The sequence below is a fragment of the Indicator indicator genome, chromosome 1 (assembly GCF_027791375.1).
Source record: "Indicator indicator isolate 239-I01 chromosome 1, UM_Iind_1.1, whole genome shotgun sequence".
NCBI classification, from domain to species: Eukaryota; Metazoa; Chordata; class Aves; order Piciformes; family Indicatoridae; genus Indicator; species Indicator indicator.
In genome coordinates this window covers 1,112,790-1,130,281 of record NC_072010.1, presented here as the reverse complement: position 1 = coordinate 1,130,281, position 17,492 = coordinate 1,112,790, and the positions used below count along the sequence as shown (strand labels likewise).

Here is a 17,492-nt window from a genome sequence, read left to right as displayed (position 1 = left end):
GGACCTCAGGGAACTGCTTGAAAGAGTCCAGCACAGAACCACAAAGCTGCTGCAGGCAGTGGAGCATCTCCCTGTGAGGACAGGCTGAGGGAGCTGAGGGCTCTGCAGCTGGGAGCAGAGGAGCCTGAGGGGTGACCTCATTGCTGTTGATAAAGATGTGCAGGGATGGAGCCAGGCTCTGCTCAGGGATGTCCAAGGACAGGACAAGGGGCAGTGGGTGCAAGCTGGGGCAGAGGAGGTTCCATGGGAACATAAGGAAATCTTTTTCTCTGTGAGGGTGACAGAGCCCTGGAGCAGGCTGCCCAGAGAGGTTGTGGAGTCTCCTACCCTGGAGACATTCAAAACCTGCCTGGATGTGTCCCTGTGTGCCCTGCCCTGGGTGATCCTGCTCTGGCAGGGTGTGGGTTGGACTGGATGATCTCCAGAGGTCCCTTCCAACCTTCTGTCACTCTGTGATTCACAATGAATATTTTTTTTTTTTTTCCTTCCCTCTGGCTCCCATCCCCAATCCAAACAATCCCCCCAAAATCACACAGCTGTGGAGAGAGGCAGCAGGAAAACCAAAAGGCAGGGAGAAGGAAGGGATGGGTGAAGTGCTACTTGGAAGTGAGTGGCAGTCACCGTTTTGGAGTGCAAAACAAAAGTCATTTATTTTGTTTGTCAAAGCTGAAATACATGAAGCTGGAGCTCCCTCCCCTGCTCTGCAGCTGAGCACTACTCCCTCCTCCATCTTTTCCTGTACAGAGCTCCCACAGCAGGTCTGTGCATCACTCTCAGGGCAGCAAGGAGGTGTTTTAAGCATGGGCTGGGGAATGCCTTCTACAGAAACTGAAGCAGGTTGTGGTGGCCAACAGTGTCCTGCTTCCTGTCCTTCTGCCACACCAAGGAAGAGCAAGGAGCAGCCAAGGCAGAGAGTTTTTCCACTTTCCTTGGAAACACTCTTCCCATCACACCAAAACAGAACTATTCTCCATCCTTCAGCTGACTCTGAGTGATCCAAACTCCTCTACACTGTCTTGGCCAGGATGCCATGAGAATAGTTGAAGACATCATTCCCTGCAGACAAAATAAACCCCCCAAAACCCAACAAAACTCAATCCCTTGAACTTTCTACTTGCTTAGACTGAGAATTCAGACTTTGGGACACCTCAGGGTGGTGCACTCAGAGCTCCTCTGATGCTCCAGCAGCACTGGCTTTTTGAAATGCCAGGAAGCAATATGTACAACTGAAATTCCTGCAGCAAAAGCCCTTAGGAATCAAGGTGGATATTTACTTCTAGCTAAAAACCAAGCTCAATCCTGCCCCTAACCCTGCCCTGCATGCTCACAGCCCTTACAAAATCCAAACACCTGTCAGTGGCACAAAGAATACCAGGACCAAGAACAAAGCAAAGGTTTGAGTGTCTGATGCCACAACTTCCACCACAAGCTTACCCTTGTTGCAGCACACCACACATCAAAAGCATGTGGAGAGAAGCTTCCACCCTTTTGATCAGCCCTGTGGAGAAGGACCTGGGAGTCCTGGTGGACAGCAAGGTCCTGGTGGCCCTTGTGGCCAACAAGGCCAATGGATCCTGGGGTGCATTAAGAGCATTGGCATGTGCCTGGGTAGGGAGGTGGTGGAGTCCCCAAGCCTGGATATGTTTCAAGGTGGTTTGCTTGGGGCTCTGGTTTAGGGGTGAGCCTTGCAGAGTAGGATTCTGGGTTGGACTTGGTGACCCTGAGGCTCTTTTCCATCCTGAAGGTTTCTGTGATTCTGTGAAGAGAGTGTCCAGCAGGTCCAGGGAGGTTCTCCTCCCCCTCTACTCTGCCCTGATGAGGCCATACCTGGAATATTGCATCCAATTCTGGGCTCTCCAGTTCAGGAGGGACAGGAATCTACATGAGAGAGGCCAAAGGAGGGCTACAAGGATGCTGAAGGGACTGGAACACATCCTTGTGAGCAAAGGCTGAGAGCCCTGGGGCTCTTTGGTCTGGAGAGGAGAAGACTGAGAGGGGATCTAAACAATGCCTATAAATATCTGAGGGCTGGGGGTCAAGAGGGAGGGGACAGGCTCTGCTCACTTGTGCCCTGTGATAGGACAAAGGGCAGAGGATGTAAACTACAGCACAGGAGGTTCCACCTCAACCTGGAAGTGTTTAAAATAAGACTGGAATGAGGCTCTTTTAGTGCCATGGCTTAGTTGAGTAGGTGGTGTTGGGTGATAGGTTGGGCTTGATGATCTCCAAGGTCTTTTCCAACCTGGTTAATTCTCTGATTCTGTAACCTGAGGAAGGTCTTTATTGTGAGGGTGACAGAGCCCTGGAGCAGGCTGCCCAGAGAGGTTGTGGAGTCTCTTTCTCTGAAGAGCATCCTTGTGTGACCAGTGCTTGGTTCTACAATCCTGCTCTGGCAGGGGGAGTTTGGACTTGAAGATGTCCAGAGGTCCCTTCCAACCCCTAAGATCCTGTCCTGGGAGTGTGCTTCTGTCTACAGGAATGAGTGTGAAAAGACTTCCAAGAGGAGTTAGGGAAAACAGGAAAGCCTGTTGGAGAGAGAAACTGTTGAGTGCAGCTGGATAACTTCCTGTTATTGCCATATCCAAATGTTTGGGGTTTGACTGGATGATCTCCAGAGGTTCCTTCCAAGCCAAAGCTTTCAAGGAATCTGTTTTTTGTTACCATGCTCTTTGCAAGAACAAGAACAACATCATCTGCCAGCAGCCAAGCAAGATATATCTCTGCTCATAGCCCCACACCTGAAACAAGGTAGAATGATGGCATGAGGACCATCCCTGATTCCTTGCTATCCTCACAGAATACTGGGGGTTAGAAGGGACCTCTGGAGATCATCATGTCCAATCCCCTCTGCTAAAGCAGGGCACCCACAGCAGCTTGCCCAGAATTGCAGTGTGCAGGTGGGTTTGGAATCTCTCCAGAGAAGGAGACTCCACAACCCCCCTGGGCAGCCTGCTCCAGGGCTCTGTCACCCTCACACCAAGGAAGTTTCTCCTCCTGTTGAGCTGAAACCTTCTCTGTTCAAGTTTGTCTCCATTGCTCCTTGGCTTATCACTGTGCAGCACCCACAAGAGCCTGGCCCCCTCCCCTTGACACCCACCCCTCACACATTGAGAGACATTGATCAGATCCCCTCTCAGCCTTCTCTTCTCCACACTAAACAGCCCCAGGCCTCTCAGCCTCTCTTCCCAGGGGAGATGCTCAAGTCCCCTAAGCATCCTCCTGCCTCTCCCTTGGACTCTCTCCAGCAGCTCTCTGTCTCTCTGGAACTGGGGAGCCCCAAACTGGACACAGGATTGCAGCTGTGCTCTCAGCAGGGCAGAGTAGAGGAGAAGAACCTCCTGCTGGCCACACTTTTCTTGCTGCCCCCCAGGATGCCATTGGCTCTCTTGGCCACAAAGGCACATTGCTGAACCATGCAGAACTTGCTGCCCACCAGCACTCCAAGGTCTTTCTCCAGAAAGACAAAGAAGAGGTGAACTTCTCAGAGCTGCCAGAAAACAGAAGTACTAAAGAGGACCACATGAAACCCAGCTGTATGGGGGAGCAGGCAAAACCCAAGAGGTTTAAGACACTGAAAAAGCCCTGAAAAGGGAAGTGTCTGGACCAGTCATTTCCTCTACTTCAGGAAGAAGTCATCATTGGGGTGAGGAAAAGAAGGTGCAGGGAAAACAGCAGCCAGCCAGCAGCCTGCTGTAGAGGGGTGCACCATGCAACACACAAGTCAGGGGAGTTTTAAGAGACCCCACTCTACATTTGGCAACACCTAAGCCCCTAATTGAACACCAAGAACATTTCCAAGGAGCCATCAGAAACTCTCAGTTCCAGTCATGGACTAAAGACACTGACACCAAAAGCTACTCTACCAAATCAAACGTGGCCATCAAATAAGCAGGTGGCCTTTGAAGGTCCCTTCCAACCCAAAGCCTTCTATGAAATGTGCTTAGGGTCACTTCTAGACCTGACACCAAGAGGCTTGGAGCAATGCAGGCCAGGAGCTCAAACATTTGCCTCCAAATGAGCTGCACGTCAAGGTCCCCATGGACCCTGCACCAAATCTCTCCAATATTGGGGTTGTTTTCCTACTTGCTAGCATACTCCAGAGTCAAAACGAGCCAGATGTGATTCCATGGACTACCACACTTCAGGTCTTTGTGCTTAATTCCTGCACAACATTCCCCCTACCTCTGCTCTCTGAAGAAGGAACTCTAGGCTCCATGATTCACTTGTCCTCTCAAAGACAGAGTGGGACAGGAGTCCAACCACAAACCACACCTGAAAAGAGGCAGCACTCTGTGCTTTAGGGGAGCAGACCCTTCTTAGAGTCAGAGCCTGGACTATTGAACCAGGCTTTGGGGGATTTAGTGGAGAAATTGTTTTGGGGTATCAGCTTTGAAGTCTCAACCTCAGCTCTGTGCTGTAATGGGACTAAGAGTGGAGGTTAATGAGCACTGAGGTCATCACCATGGTTTGACACAAGCTTCTACCTAGCTGGATGCATAAATATCTGCTAACTTTAGCTAAAGAATTGGATCCTGCAGCTCTATTGCTTACTGCAGCAGTCTCGGGTGCCACACATGGTTTAATGGCCATGGTGGTCTTGGGTTGATGGTTGGACTTGATGACCTTAGAGGTCTTTTCCAACCAAAACAGTTCTATGATTCTATGAAAGCAGCAAATGCTTCTCCTTGTAGGATAAACCTCAATCTCAGCTCTACACTGCAATGGGACTAACATTGGACCTTGATGACCATTGAGGTCATCACCATGGTTTGACACAAGCTTCTACCCAGCTGGATGCACAAATATCTGCTAACCTTAGCTAAAATATTGGATCCTGCAGCTCTGTTTCTCACTGCAACAGTCTTGGGTGCCACACATGGTTTAATGGCCATGGTGGTCTTGGGTTGATGGTTGGACTTGATGACCTTAGAGGTCTTTTCCAACCAAAACAGTTCTATGATTCTAGTGTGAGGTGTCCCTGCCCACGGCAGGGGGGTTGGAACTGGATGGTCCTTGTGGTCCCTTCCAACCCTGACTGATTCTATGATTCTATAAGAGCAGCAAATTCTTGTCCTTGCAGGACAGAGAGCTTCTGCTGCCAACATAAACAGAAAACTCAGATCTACAGCCAGGAAAAGCCAAGTAAAAGTCAAATTCAGTAGTCCCAGGTGCTGCAAGGGTCCTGGAATCCTACTGTGGCAAGGTCTGTGATGCAGCTTCACACAGCCCAGCAGCCTTTCCCCCTCTCAGCTAGATCAGCACCAAAGCTGTTGGCATCAGCAGGCCAGGAAATAAAAACAAACACAGAGGCTGCTGGAGGACATCATCTTCAGGAGCTGGTGCTGTCCTTCCCCACACGAAGCTGAGAGGTCTGTCCACATGGTCAGTGACTGCAGGGGAGGCTGTGGGTGGGAGGTGGACACAGCTGGAGCCCAGAGGTCATCTGCTCATGCGCTGGAGGATGGTGACACAGCCATGGTAGCTGGTGCAGCGCTGCAGGGGGGGCTGCTGCTCCAGGCCCCCCGACACAGGGTCGAAGGTGAAGGCCTTGTCTGTGCCTTCCCCGTTCTCATCCCGGCCCCCCAGGATGTAGATCTTCCCTCCACACACTGTCAGGCCACAGCTCTCCTGGAAAGCAGAAGGAAAGCACAAGAGCTGAGGAGAAAGGCTCCAGCTCTAGGCAATGGGGATGAGCAAGAGGTTGACTCAACTCAATAGGCTCAAAGCACAAGAGCTGAGGAGAAAGGCTCCAGCTTCAGGCAAGAGGTTGACTCAGTTCAACAGGCTCAAAGCCCAAGAGCTGAGGAGTAAACCTCCAGCTTTAGGCAATGGGGATGAGCAAGAGGTTGTCTCAGTTCAATGGGCTAACCCCAAGAGCTGAGCAGCAAACCTCCAGCTTTAGGCAATGGGGATGAGCAAGAGGTTGACTCAATTCAACAGGCTCAAAGCACAACAGCTGAGGAGCAAGCTCTGGCTTGAGGGAAATGAGTTGTGGGAATGAGCAAGAGGTTGTCTCAGTTCAATGGACTCAAAGCCCAAGAGATGGGGAGCAAGCTCCAGGTCTAGGCAATGGGGATGAGCAAGAGGCTGACTCAGTTCATCAGGCTCAAAGCCCAGGAGCTGAGCAGAAAGCCTCCAGCTCTAGGCAGTGGGGATGAGCAAGAGGCTGACTCATTTCAACAGGCTTAGCTCTCACCCATCTAGCAGAAAGGAGCAGAAGCAGGTGAGTGATGTCTGGCTGTTGAAATGCTGCCATCTCAGTGTTTCACTAAGCTTAGACACTTGAACTGCTGCACACAAGTGATGTGGCCATGGCTGTTTCCAGCAGTCCACCAGGCTCACAGGCACACCAAGAGACCAGCCACCCAGCCAGCACCTCCTTGCAAGAGCCTCTGACAAGGGGACGAGTCAGATGGTGATGAGATGTGTGCCATCATTCCTCTACCCTGTGCCACAGCTCATATTGCAGCATGGCTCTGGAGTGCACAGCTGTGGTGACACTAAACCAAGGTAGACAACTGCCACCAGTGCAGCTGCAGTTCCCAGACTAGGCTAGAGCCAACACAACCCCTACCCTGAAACACAGAGCATGGAGAACAGGTCCTCCACACCAATACTTCCACCCTCCCCTGGCATTACTACCTAGTGTAGCCTCAGCCTGAGCAAGAAAACTTGGGTTTGCTCTGGGGGAGACATCCTCCAAGCAGCATGGACATGTTTGAGTTGCCCTGCAGAGGTCATGTTCATAGCCAAACCCATGATGTATTTCCCTTGCCCTTCACCCTCAGCAAAGCACAGGTGTCTCCTGTTCCACAGAGAGACTACTCAGAGCTTCTTTCCCAAACCTCTTCCTTACCAGAGGTCCAGGGAGGGTGGCTACTTCTTGCCAGCTGTCATTCCTTGGATCATAGCTGAAGATTTTACTGAGGAGTCCACCTACAACATAAATGATGTTGTCCAAGCAGACAGCACTGATGCACCTCTGGTAAAAAGGGGTGGGAGACAAGAGTGTCCACTTGTTGTCCTCTGGATCATAGCACTGGACCTGGGAGGGGAAACAGTGATCAGAAGGTGAATCTACCTCACCTTTGCTTGGATGAAGCTGCTGTTCACTAGAAATAAAAGCACTTGGGGGAAGAAGCATGGATGGGAGCTTCAACACCCAGAGATCAGTGCAGAGAGTGATGGGATGATGAGTCCCAGCATTCCCTCTTGTATTCAGGTCTACCAGACAAACTAACAAGCCCCTAGGGTAGTTGTCCTTGACCCAGCCAGCATGTGGGGAAGTGCTCAGAGATGGAGCTGAATGATTCTTCCTGCAGCTCAGGAGCATCATGTCTGGCTGCAGAGGTCTCCTCCAGGCAGCTCCTGCTGGTGAATACCCACAGGTCTTTGTTCCTGGGGTGTCTCAGGGCTGGCCAGGTTTCAGAGCACAACAAGCTCTACTGAAAGCATGTCTGACACACTGCCACCTCCTGACAACTTCTCTCTCTCTCTCTCTCAATCTCAATCTCTCTGCTCCCTAAGTCTCATCTCGCTCATGACTTCTCTGTCCCTTACAGCTCTTTGGCAGGAAGGGACCTGGGGGTGACAATGGCCAAGCAGCTGAAGAGGAGCCAGCAGTGTGCCCAGGTGGCCAAGAAAGCCAAAGGCATCCTGGCTGGGATTGGAAATGCTGTGTCCAGCAGGAGCAGGGAGGGGATTGTCCCCTGGCACTCAGCTCTGGGGAGGCCACACCTGGAGTGCTGTGTCCAGTTTGGGGCACCTCAATGCAAGAGAGATGTGGAGGTGCTGGAGCCAGGGCAGAGGAGGGCAAGGAAGCTGGGAAGGGCCTGGAGAAGAAATGTGATGGAGAGCACCTGAAGGAGCTGGGGATGGTTAGTTTGGAGAAGAGGAGGCTGAGAGGAGACCTCAGTGCTGTCTGCAGCTACCTGAAAGGAGGTTGTGGAGAGGTTGGTGCTGGTCTCTTCTCCCAGGTGATTAGTGATGGAACAAGAGGGAATGGCCTCAAGCTGTGACTGGGGAGGTTTAGACTGGACAGTAGGAAACATTTTCTCCTGTCAAGAGTGGTGAGGCACTGGAATGTGGTGGGCAGGGAGGTGGTGGAGTCCCCAAGCCTGGCTGTGTTTGAAGGTGGTTTGGATGTGGTACTTGGGGCTCTGGTTTAAGGGTGAGCCTTGTAGGGGAGGGTTGTGGGTTGGATTTGGTGACCCTGAGGGTCTTTTCGAACCTGAATGGTTCTGTGATGCTGTGATCTCACTCATGACTTCTCATATTATAAGGGTCCTTCATTAGTCTTCAAGTCTAAGACTTCCTTACAGCTGGAGATATTCAAGACCCACCTGGCTGTGTTCCTGTGTGACCTGCTGTAGGTGATCCTGCTCTGGCAGGGCTGGGTTGGACTGGATGATCCCTGGAGGCCCCTTCCAATCCCTGACACTCTATGATTTAAGGACAACCCCATTGCTCCCCAACGTTCCTTGGCAAACCCTCTTTACTTGGAGCTCTTCATCCCTTCTCAGTGCCCTCCCCCAGCCTTACCTTGTCGGTGTTCGTGGTGTCATCCACAGCACCCCCCAGCACGTAGAGCTTGTTCAGGCAGGAGACCACAGCTGCTGAGCTCACAGCTTGAGGCAGGGGGGCCAAGGTTGCCCAGCTGTTGGAGAAGGTATCATAGCACTCCACGCTGGAGAGGCGGCCAAAGCCATCAAAGCCTCCCACGGCGTAGATCTGCCACAGAGGGAGCAAAGAAAGGTGGTGAGAAACTGCTGGACTCACCTTGGTGAGCACACGAGGAGAGGCCAGGACTGGGCCAGTGTTATGGGTTTGAGAACCAGAGAGGTTCTTAAGGTCCCAGGGGTAGACACTGGAAAGTGTAATCTTGCTTATTTCATTCCCATCAGCCTGCAGCCGGATGGAAATGGACTGGGAGGCTTGGCTGAGACACCTGAAGGCTGTGTGGGCATTCAGCAAGACTTGGGACAGACTGAGAGCTGGGCAGAGAGGAAGCAAATGAGGTTCAACAAGGAGAAGTGCAGAGTCCTCCACCTGGGAAGGAAGAATCAACTGCAGCAGGACAGGTTGGGACATGATCATAGAATCAAGAAGGCTGGAAGAGACCTCAAAGATCATCGAGTCCAACCTGCAATCTGCTGGAGAGCAGCCCTGGGGAGAAGGACCTGGGAGTGCTGGTGGGCAACAAGTTCTGCATGGGACAGCAATGTGCCCTGGTGGCCAAGAAGGCCAAGGGGGTCCTGGGCTGCATTCAGAGGAGTGTGGCCAGCAGATGGAGGGAGGTTCTCCTCCCCCTCTCCTCTGCCCTGCTGAGACCTCACCTGGAATACTGCATCCAATTCTGGGCTCCCCAGTTCAGGAGGGACAGGGATCTGCTGGAGAGAGTCCAAGGGAGGGCTGCAAGGATGCTGAAGGGACTGGAGCCCTGCCTGGTGAGGAGAGGCTGAGAGCCCTGGGGGTGGTTAGTGTGGAGAGGAGAAGGCTGAGAGGGATCTGATCAATGTCTATCAATATCTGAGGGCTGGGGGTCAGGAGGGAGGGGACAGGCTCTGCTCACTTGCACCCTGGGATAGGACAAGGGGCAATGGATATAAACTCCAGCACAGGAGGTTCCACCTCAGCATGAGGAGGAACTTCTTCACTGGGAGGGTGACAGAGCACTGGAACAGGCTGCCCTGAGAGGTTGTGGAGTCTCCTTCTCTGGAGCCTTTCCAGCCCCATCTGGATGTGTTCCTGTGTGACCTGTGCTGGATTCTGTGGTCCTGCTCTGGCAGGGGGATTGGACTTGATGATCTCCAGAGGTTCATTCCAACCCCTAACACCCTAGGATCCTGTGACTATTGTCTCTTCTGCCCAGCTTTCTTGTAGCCCCCTTCAGATCCTGGAAGGCCACAAGAAGGTCTCCTGGGAGCCTTCTCCTCTCCAGACTGCACAACCCCAACTCTCTCAGTCTGTCCTCATAGCAGAGCAGCTCCAGCCCTCTGCTCATCCTGGTGGCCCTTCTCTGGACACCTTCCACCACATTCTTGGTTATGTCCTACTTGTTCTTCCATCCAAACCATCTCTACATGACCCAGAGGACACACTGACAGCTTCTCATTGTACAGGGCAGCAGGAGAAGGTTGGGTGGGGGCTGGATAATGATCCATGGGGCTTGCCCCAAAATGTGCTCCACTGCTTACCTTGCCCTGAAGCGTTGCCATCTTGTGCCTCCATCGACCTTTCTGCAGGCAAGCAACCTTGATCCAGACATTCAGCTGGGAGCTCAGCACCCAGACATCATTGCTGCTGATGTGTCCTCCTGAAAAGCAGAGGGATGGTGGCTGGTGTGACCCTGAGAACAACTCCATCACCTCACTGCACCACAGCGTTGCCTGCTTCCTCCACGCAGTCTCAGAGTCTATCAGAGGTTGGAAGGGACCTCCAGAGATCATCAGGTCCAACCCCCCTGCCTGAGTAGGGTCACCCAGGGGAGTCCACACAGGAATGCATCCAGGTGGGGTTGGAATGTCTCCAGAGAAGGAGACTCCATGACCTCCCTGGGCAGCCTGCTCCAGGGCTCTGTCACCCTCACACCAAAGAAGTTTCTCCTCCTGTTGAGCTGAAACCTTCTCTGTTCAAGTTTGAACCCATTGTTCCTTGGCTTATCTTACCTAATGAGGTTGTGGTAAGCTCAGGTTGGAGAACTGGGCCAAGGCTTGACATGAATTTGTGTATTTTGTATTTCTGTCTTTATTTGTGAACAATATTTCCATTTTAACTTTCCAACTCCGTGGAGCCTTTTGATTTTCCTCTTTCGGGTGAGTAAAATTTCATTCTGTCCCCTCAATCCAAGAGAGCCAGAAAGACAGGCAGGAAGCCAGACTGAAACATTGGGGTTGGACTAGGTGAGCTTTAGAAGTCATTTCTAACCCAAACCATTCCATGGAGCACCCAAAAGAGCCTGGCCCCCTCCCCTTGACACCCACCCCTCACACATTGAGAGACATTGATCAGATCCCCTCTTAGTCTTCCCTTCTCAAGCCCCAGGGATCTCAGTGGAACAGCTTAGGCCAGAGTAGGGTCACAGGGTTTGGGTTGTGTAAGCTCAGCTTCCCAGTGGAGATAGCAGCTGGACTTGTACCATCTGGACTCATCACACTGCTCCATCCCTTACATGGACCTCATCTGACAGGAATTATATCTTAAGTAAAACTATGATGTTTTGGGACTCCCTAATAGAATCACAGAATGGTGTGGGCTGGAAGGAATCTCCAAAGCTCATCCAGTCCAACCCCCTCTGCACTCAGCAGGGACATCCCCAACTGGATCAGGTTGCCCACAGCCCTGTGGAGCCTCACCTTCAATATCTCCAGGGATGGACCCCAACCACCTCCCTGGGCAACCTGTTCCAGTGTTCCACCACCCTCCTGGTGCAGAACTTCTTCCTCACACCCAATCTAAATCTGCTCTGCTCTAGTCTGAACCCATTGCCTCTCCTCCTGTCCCTGCAGGCCTTTGCAAACTGTCTCTCTCCAGCCTTCTTGTAGGACCCACACCAAAAGCAGCTCCACAGCTGGACACTTTTGACAGATGTCCAACAGGAGGGAAAGTTTTTTTTAGATACTGTCACCCTTCCCCTTTAAAGGTGAAATTGTTCCTTAGGACACCAAAATCCAAATCACCTAGGGAGAAACTCCACCATGAAGTGACTCTGGGATGCACATGAACGAGTCCTGGTGAGCAGACCTCAGGAGGTATTGTCCAAGCAGAAGGCAACCAGGAAGGGACCACTTGGTACAGGGTCTCTCACCTGATATGTAGACATCGTTCTTCAGCGTGCAGGCAGCAAACTCTGACTTGGTGTAGCCAGGCAGGCTGGAGAGGGCTGTCCACTGCCTGCTCTTTGGGTGGTAGAGGTCAGTGAAGGGCAGCTTCAGAAGGCCTTTCTTATCACAGCCTCCAATGACAATGATGACTTCTGCCAACTCCATGAACCTAGACCATGAACAACATGGGTAAGTCCTCAGGCCTGGCTGCTCCTTTCCCTCATCCCTCCCATCCTAGTTAGAACATTGGCAGCCAGAAGGCACACAGGACAATGTCCTCTTCTGCCTCAGCTACTGATTTTCTGTGCATATCATTGCCCCTTCCCTTCTGTCTGCACCATCAAACCAAAAGCAACCTCCCAGTTTGGATGGGAAGGGGTCCAGGAGAAAAGGCAATGACCTTTAAAAGTCCCTCATGAGATTGGCTCCTGCCACTCACTCTCCCCCTTCCAGCACATTCAAACCTGAGAATTCTGAAGGCACTGCCACAAGCATGGAAAGCTGCTGCTGGCAGCCTGCCCACAGCAAGCTCTCTGCCTGGAGGGAAAAATGTTTCCAGGAAATGTCTCTCTCTCCAGCCTTAATAGCAATGAGCAGAGGAGACAGAAGGGGAAGGAGAATGCTGCCAGCTAGTAGGTGGCAAGAGAAGAACAGCTCTGGAGGAGGGGAAGGGAGAGAAAAAAAGGGTGAAAGAGAAGATTTGGAACACTTAGTCTTAGAATCACAAAATCTTAGGATTATTAAGGTTGTAAAAAATCTGAGAGTCATTAAGGTTGAAGAGATTTTACCTTAGAATCATAAAACCTTAGGATCACTAAGGTTGTAAAAAAATCTGAGAGTTATTAAGGTTGAAGAGATCTTTAAGATCATCAAGTCCAACCTTCTACCCAACAGCTCCATGACCACCAGACCATGGCCAAAGGTTTGAATACCTCCAGGGATGGTGACTCCACCACATCCCTGGGCAGCCTGCTCCAACACCTGAGCACTTTTGCAGTAATGAAATTGTTCTTAATATCCAGCCTAAGCCTCCCTGGTACAACTTGAGGCCATTATCTCTTGCCTTGTCACTAGAGACTTGGGAGAAGAGGTCAACCCCCACCTCGATCCAACCTCCTTTCAGGTAGCTGTAGAGAGCAGTAAGGTCTCCTCTCAGCCTCCTCTTCGTCAAGCTAACCAATCCCAACTCCCTCAGCTGATCCATCACCAGCTCTGCCATGGTTTTTGCAGGGTGAGACAACTCAGTTAACACCAAAGCCATAAACAGGAGGAGGCAAAATGTGGATGCTGGAGGGTGGGATTCATCCCCAGTGGATTTTAGCTGCTTGCACCTTGGAGGAGGTCACCACAGACCCTCTCATTGAGAAGTTCTGTATGCAAGAGCCTGCTGTGGCATCCAGCACAGTGAATTGTGTCAAACCATCTCCATCACCTGACAGAAACATGTCCTAAATGTCAAACTGGGACTTCTCAGATGCCCTGGGGCAAACTCCAGCCTTCTCTCTAGGATGCTTCACCCAGCAGCCAAAAAAAACCCCAAGCCCCACAAATCTTCATTCACAGAATCACAGGGTAGAGGGTGTTGGAAGGGACCCCTGGGGATCATCTAGTTCAACCCTTCCTGTTCAAGCAGGGTCACCTAGCTCAGGTGGCACAGGACCACTTCTAGGTGGGTTTTGAAGCTCTTCAGAACAGGAAACTGCACCTAAGGGACTTGTGGCACCCTGGAAAAACAGCAGAGGCTTAAAACATGGTTGGTCAAACCCAACCTTCACAATCACAGAGAGCTGCAGATTTCTCTACACCCCCATCCCTTGAAATCATTTTTTCTTCTCCTCCCCCACTTCACTGGCAGTTGCCTATGCTAGGAGCTCTCCATCTTCTTGCTGCTCATCAAGGATGTTAAGGTAGCCACCTGGCAAGCAAAGTTTTGGTTTGGTTGGTTTTTGTTTTTTTTTTTTTTTTTGCTCTGGACATGAATTCCTGACCCTGCAGCAATGCCTTGGAGCTAGGCACCACACTGATGTCCTGGGGAACTGAAGCTGATCCAGGTTTTCCTGCTGACAGGTAGGAGAGAGACCAAAAGAGGTGAAATGAGAGCAGAGCAGTGGCAGAGCTGTGAATGGAAGAGAGGACTCAACCCTTTAGACATTAGAGGGAATCTCTCACCAAGGAGAGACACTGGCACAGGTTGCCCAGAGATGTGGTGGAGGTCTCATCCCTGGAGACACTCAGTATCAAACTTGATCCAGTTGAAGATGTCCCTGGCTGACTGCAGGAGGGTTTGGGCAAGAAGACCTTTGAGGGTCCCTTCCAACCTGATGCATTCTGTGAATCTCTGCTCAGAGCATTGGTGAAAGCAGAAATGAAGAGCTCTAAGCACCTCTTTGTGACCACAGTCTGGCCAGACAGCAGCACTGCACACCCAGAGCAGTGACCAGGACATTCCTTGCCAACAACAGAAAAAGTGTCATGGGCATTAGGATCACAGAATGATAGAGGTTGGGAGGGCCCTCTGGAGATCATCCAAGTCCAACCCCCCTGCCACAGCAGGATCACCTAAAGCAGATCACATCAGAACATGTCCAGGCAGACCTGGAGTCTCTGGAGGTGGAGACTCCACAGCCTCTCTGGGCAGCTTGTTCCAGTGCTCTAGCACTCTCAAAGTAGAGAAGTTCCTTCTCATGCTCAGATAGAATCATAGAATCAGTCAGGGTTGGAAGGGACCACAAGGATCATCTAGTCCCAACCCCCCTGCCATGGGCAGGGACACCTCACACTAGATAGAACTCCCTCTGTTCAACTTTATGCTCATTACTTCTTGTCCTGTCACTGGGGACCACTGAGAAGAGTCTGGCCCCATTCTCCTGACACCCCTTGGATATTGCTAAGCATTAGTAAGATCCCCCTCAGCCTCCTCTTCTCCAAGGTGAGCAGCCCCAGCTCTCTCAGCCTTTCCTCAGATCAGAGATGTTTCAGCCCCCTCAGCATCTCAGGGGCCCTGCACCAGGCTCTTTCCAGTAGTTCTTTGTCCTTCTTGAGGTGGTGTGCCCAGAACTGGACACAGTACTCCAGGTGAGGCCTCACAGGTGCAAAGCAGAGGGGGAGAAAAACCTCCCTCAAGCTACTGGCCACACTCCTCTTAATGTATCCAAAGCTGCCATTGACCTTCTTGACCATCATGGAATTGTTTAGGTTGGAACAGAGGTTTAAAGTCATTGAGTTCAACCTCACAAGAATCCTTTAAGCCAGGCCAACAGGCTCACAGGATATTAGGGGTTGGAAGGGACCTCTAAAGATCACCAAGTCCAACCCCCCCTGCCAGAGCAGGACCATAGAATCCAGCACAGGTCACACAGGAACACATCCAGATGGGGCTGGAAAGGCTCCAGAGAAGGAGACTCCACAACCTCTCTGGGCAGCCTGTTCCAGTGCTTTGTCACCTTCCCAGTGAAGAAGTTCCTCCTCATGGTGAGGTGGAACCTCCTGTGCTGGAGTTTATATCCATTGTCCCTTGTCCTATCCCAGAGTGCAAACACCTCCAGAGAGGCCAAAAGTGAAGCAATCAGAGAAAAAGGGAGGAAAAAAGCATTTTGAGAAGTGGCCTCACACTACAGCAGGCTGGATGACCTAGGGAAGAATCACAGAATCACAGAGTGTTAGGGGCTGGAAAGGACCTCAAAAGCTCATCCAGTCCAAGCCCCCTGCCAGAGCAGGAGCACCTAGAGCAGGTCACACAGGAACTCATCCAGGTGGGTCTTGAATATCTCCAGAGAGGGAGACTCCACAACCCCCCTGGGCAGCCTGTGCCAGTGTTCTGGTACCCTCACAGGGGAAAAATTCTTCCTTCTGTTTCCATGGAACTTCCTCTGCCTCACCTTCCACCATTGCTCCTTGTGCTGGCATTGGGCATCACTGGGCAGAGCCTGGCTCCAGCCTCTGGGCACTCCCCCTGCACATCTTTAGCACCAGCAATGAGCTCACCTCTCAGGCTCCTCCTCTCCCAGCTCCAGAGCCCTCAGCTCCCTCAGGCTCTCCTCAGAAGGAAGATGTTCCACTGCCTTCAGCATCTTTATGGCTCTGAGCTGGACTCTCTCAAGCAGTTCCCTGAGGTCCTTCCTGAACTGAGGGGCCCAGGACTGGATACAATATTCCAGATGTGGCCTCAGCAGGGCAGGGTAGAGAGGGAGGAGAACCTCTCTTGACCTACTGACCACAGCCCTTCTGATCCACCCCAGGATGCCTTTGGCCTTCTTGGCCACCAGAGCACATAGCTGGCTCATGGGCAACCTCCCACCCACCAGGACCCCCAGGGCCTTGTCCCCTTCACTGTTCTCCAGAATCTCAGTCCCCAACCTCTACTGCTCCCTGGGGTTGTTCTTTCCCAGGTGCAAGACTCTCCCCTTGCCTTTGTTGACCTTCATTCAATTTCTCCCTGCCCAACTCTGGTCCCACTGAGTGGCATCACAACCCTCAGGCATGTCAGCCACTCCCCCCGGCTTGGTGCCACCAACAAACTTGCTGAGAGGCTGTGGTTTACCTTCTGGGTCTTGACCTCAAAGAGCTGACCTCGTTCCCAAGGATGTAGTACTTGCGAGCCTCATGCAGCAGAGGAATGCACTCCTTGGAGTCCTGGATGAGTCCATCCATTTCCACCTTCTCCAGGAAGTAGGTGGGATCCAGCAAGGGCAACCTCACATGCTCCAGGAGGTCCTTCAGAGCTGCCTTCCTGCCGGGCACGTCGTGGCGCACCCAGCGCATGACCGCCTCGAAGACCACCTCCTCCTTGGGCACCACCAGCTGCTCCTCAGACAGATACTCCACCAGCTCCTTCACGCCCATCTCCAGGAACTCCTGGTGGTGGGACACCTCCACAAAACACTCCAGCATGAACCTCTTGCTCTTTTCTGCCAGCGAGGTGATGGAGAAGGAATCGGCAAACTTCATCATGCCCAAGCAGTTGCAAGGGTGGAGCTGGCCTTCCAGGAAGGTGGCACAGGCATCCCTCAGCTTGGAGATCTGCAGCAGGTCAGCCAGCTCCAAGATGCCTTCAACGTTGTCCTCCTGGATGACGAGGTCCCCCCCGTACATGTAGTCAAGCAGCAGAGACATGGCGGAGGCGGAGATCTTCTGGATGTTGACAATGTCCTGGTGGCCTTCCTTGAGGTTGCCACCAAACATGGCCCTGAAGTAGGTGCTGTTGGCTGAGAGGGTGGCACGGTGGCAGGGGAACTCCTGCCCGTCGATCAGCAGCACCACGTCGGTGAAGATGCCGCTCCGGCGGTAGGAGTTGAGGGTCTGGAGGATCTGCTCGGCGTGGCAGGACCCACTGCAGAGCTTCACCTGCAGCTTCTCCTGGCTGGAGTCCCTCCTCACCTTCTCCAGGCTGCTGGTCCCCAAGCTGGATTCTTCCTTCATCGTTCGGCGCATCCTGACCGGGGAGCGGCGAAGGAGAGGAGAGAAGAGCAAAGCAGGAGGAGATCTCAGTGCAATATCCAACACAGTCTCAGAGTCTATCAGAGGTTGGAAGGGACCTCCAGAGATCATCAGGTCCAACCCCCCTGCCAGAGCAGGAGCACTCAGGGGAGTCTGCACAGGAATGCATCCAGCTGGGGTTGGAAAGGCTCCAGAGAAGGAGACTCCACAACCCCCCTGGGCAGCCTGTCCAGG

At 52.2% G+C, this 17,492-nt stretch overlaps 1 protein-coding gene across 1 annotated transcript; it reads right to left on the bottom strand.

Annotated features, from left to right (window-relative positions):
* Positions 1–5,439: 5,439 nt before the first annotated feature.
* KLHL35 (kelch like family member 35) lies at positions 5,440–17,252 on the bottom strand. The gene is made up of 6 exons (XM_054387730.1): positions 16,363–17,252; positions 11,807–11,991; positions 10,197–10,315; positions 8,542–8,730; positions 6,857–7,045; positions 5,440–5,628 (listed from the first exon to the last, which is right to left on the bottom strand). The coding sequence occupies exons 1-6, from the start codon at positions 17,250–17,252 to the stop codon at positions 5,440–5,442; spliced, it is 1,761 nt and encodes a 586-aa protein (XP_054243705.1).
* Positions 17,253–17,492: the final 240 nt, after the last annotated feature.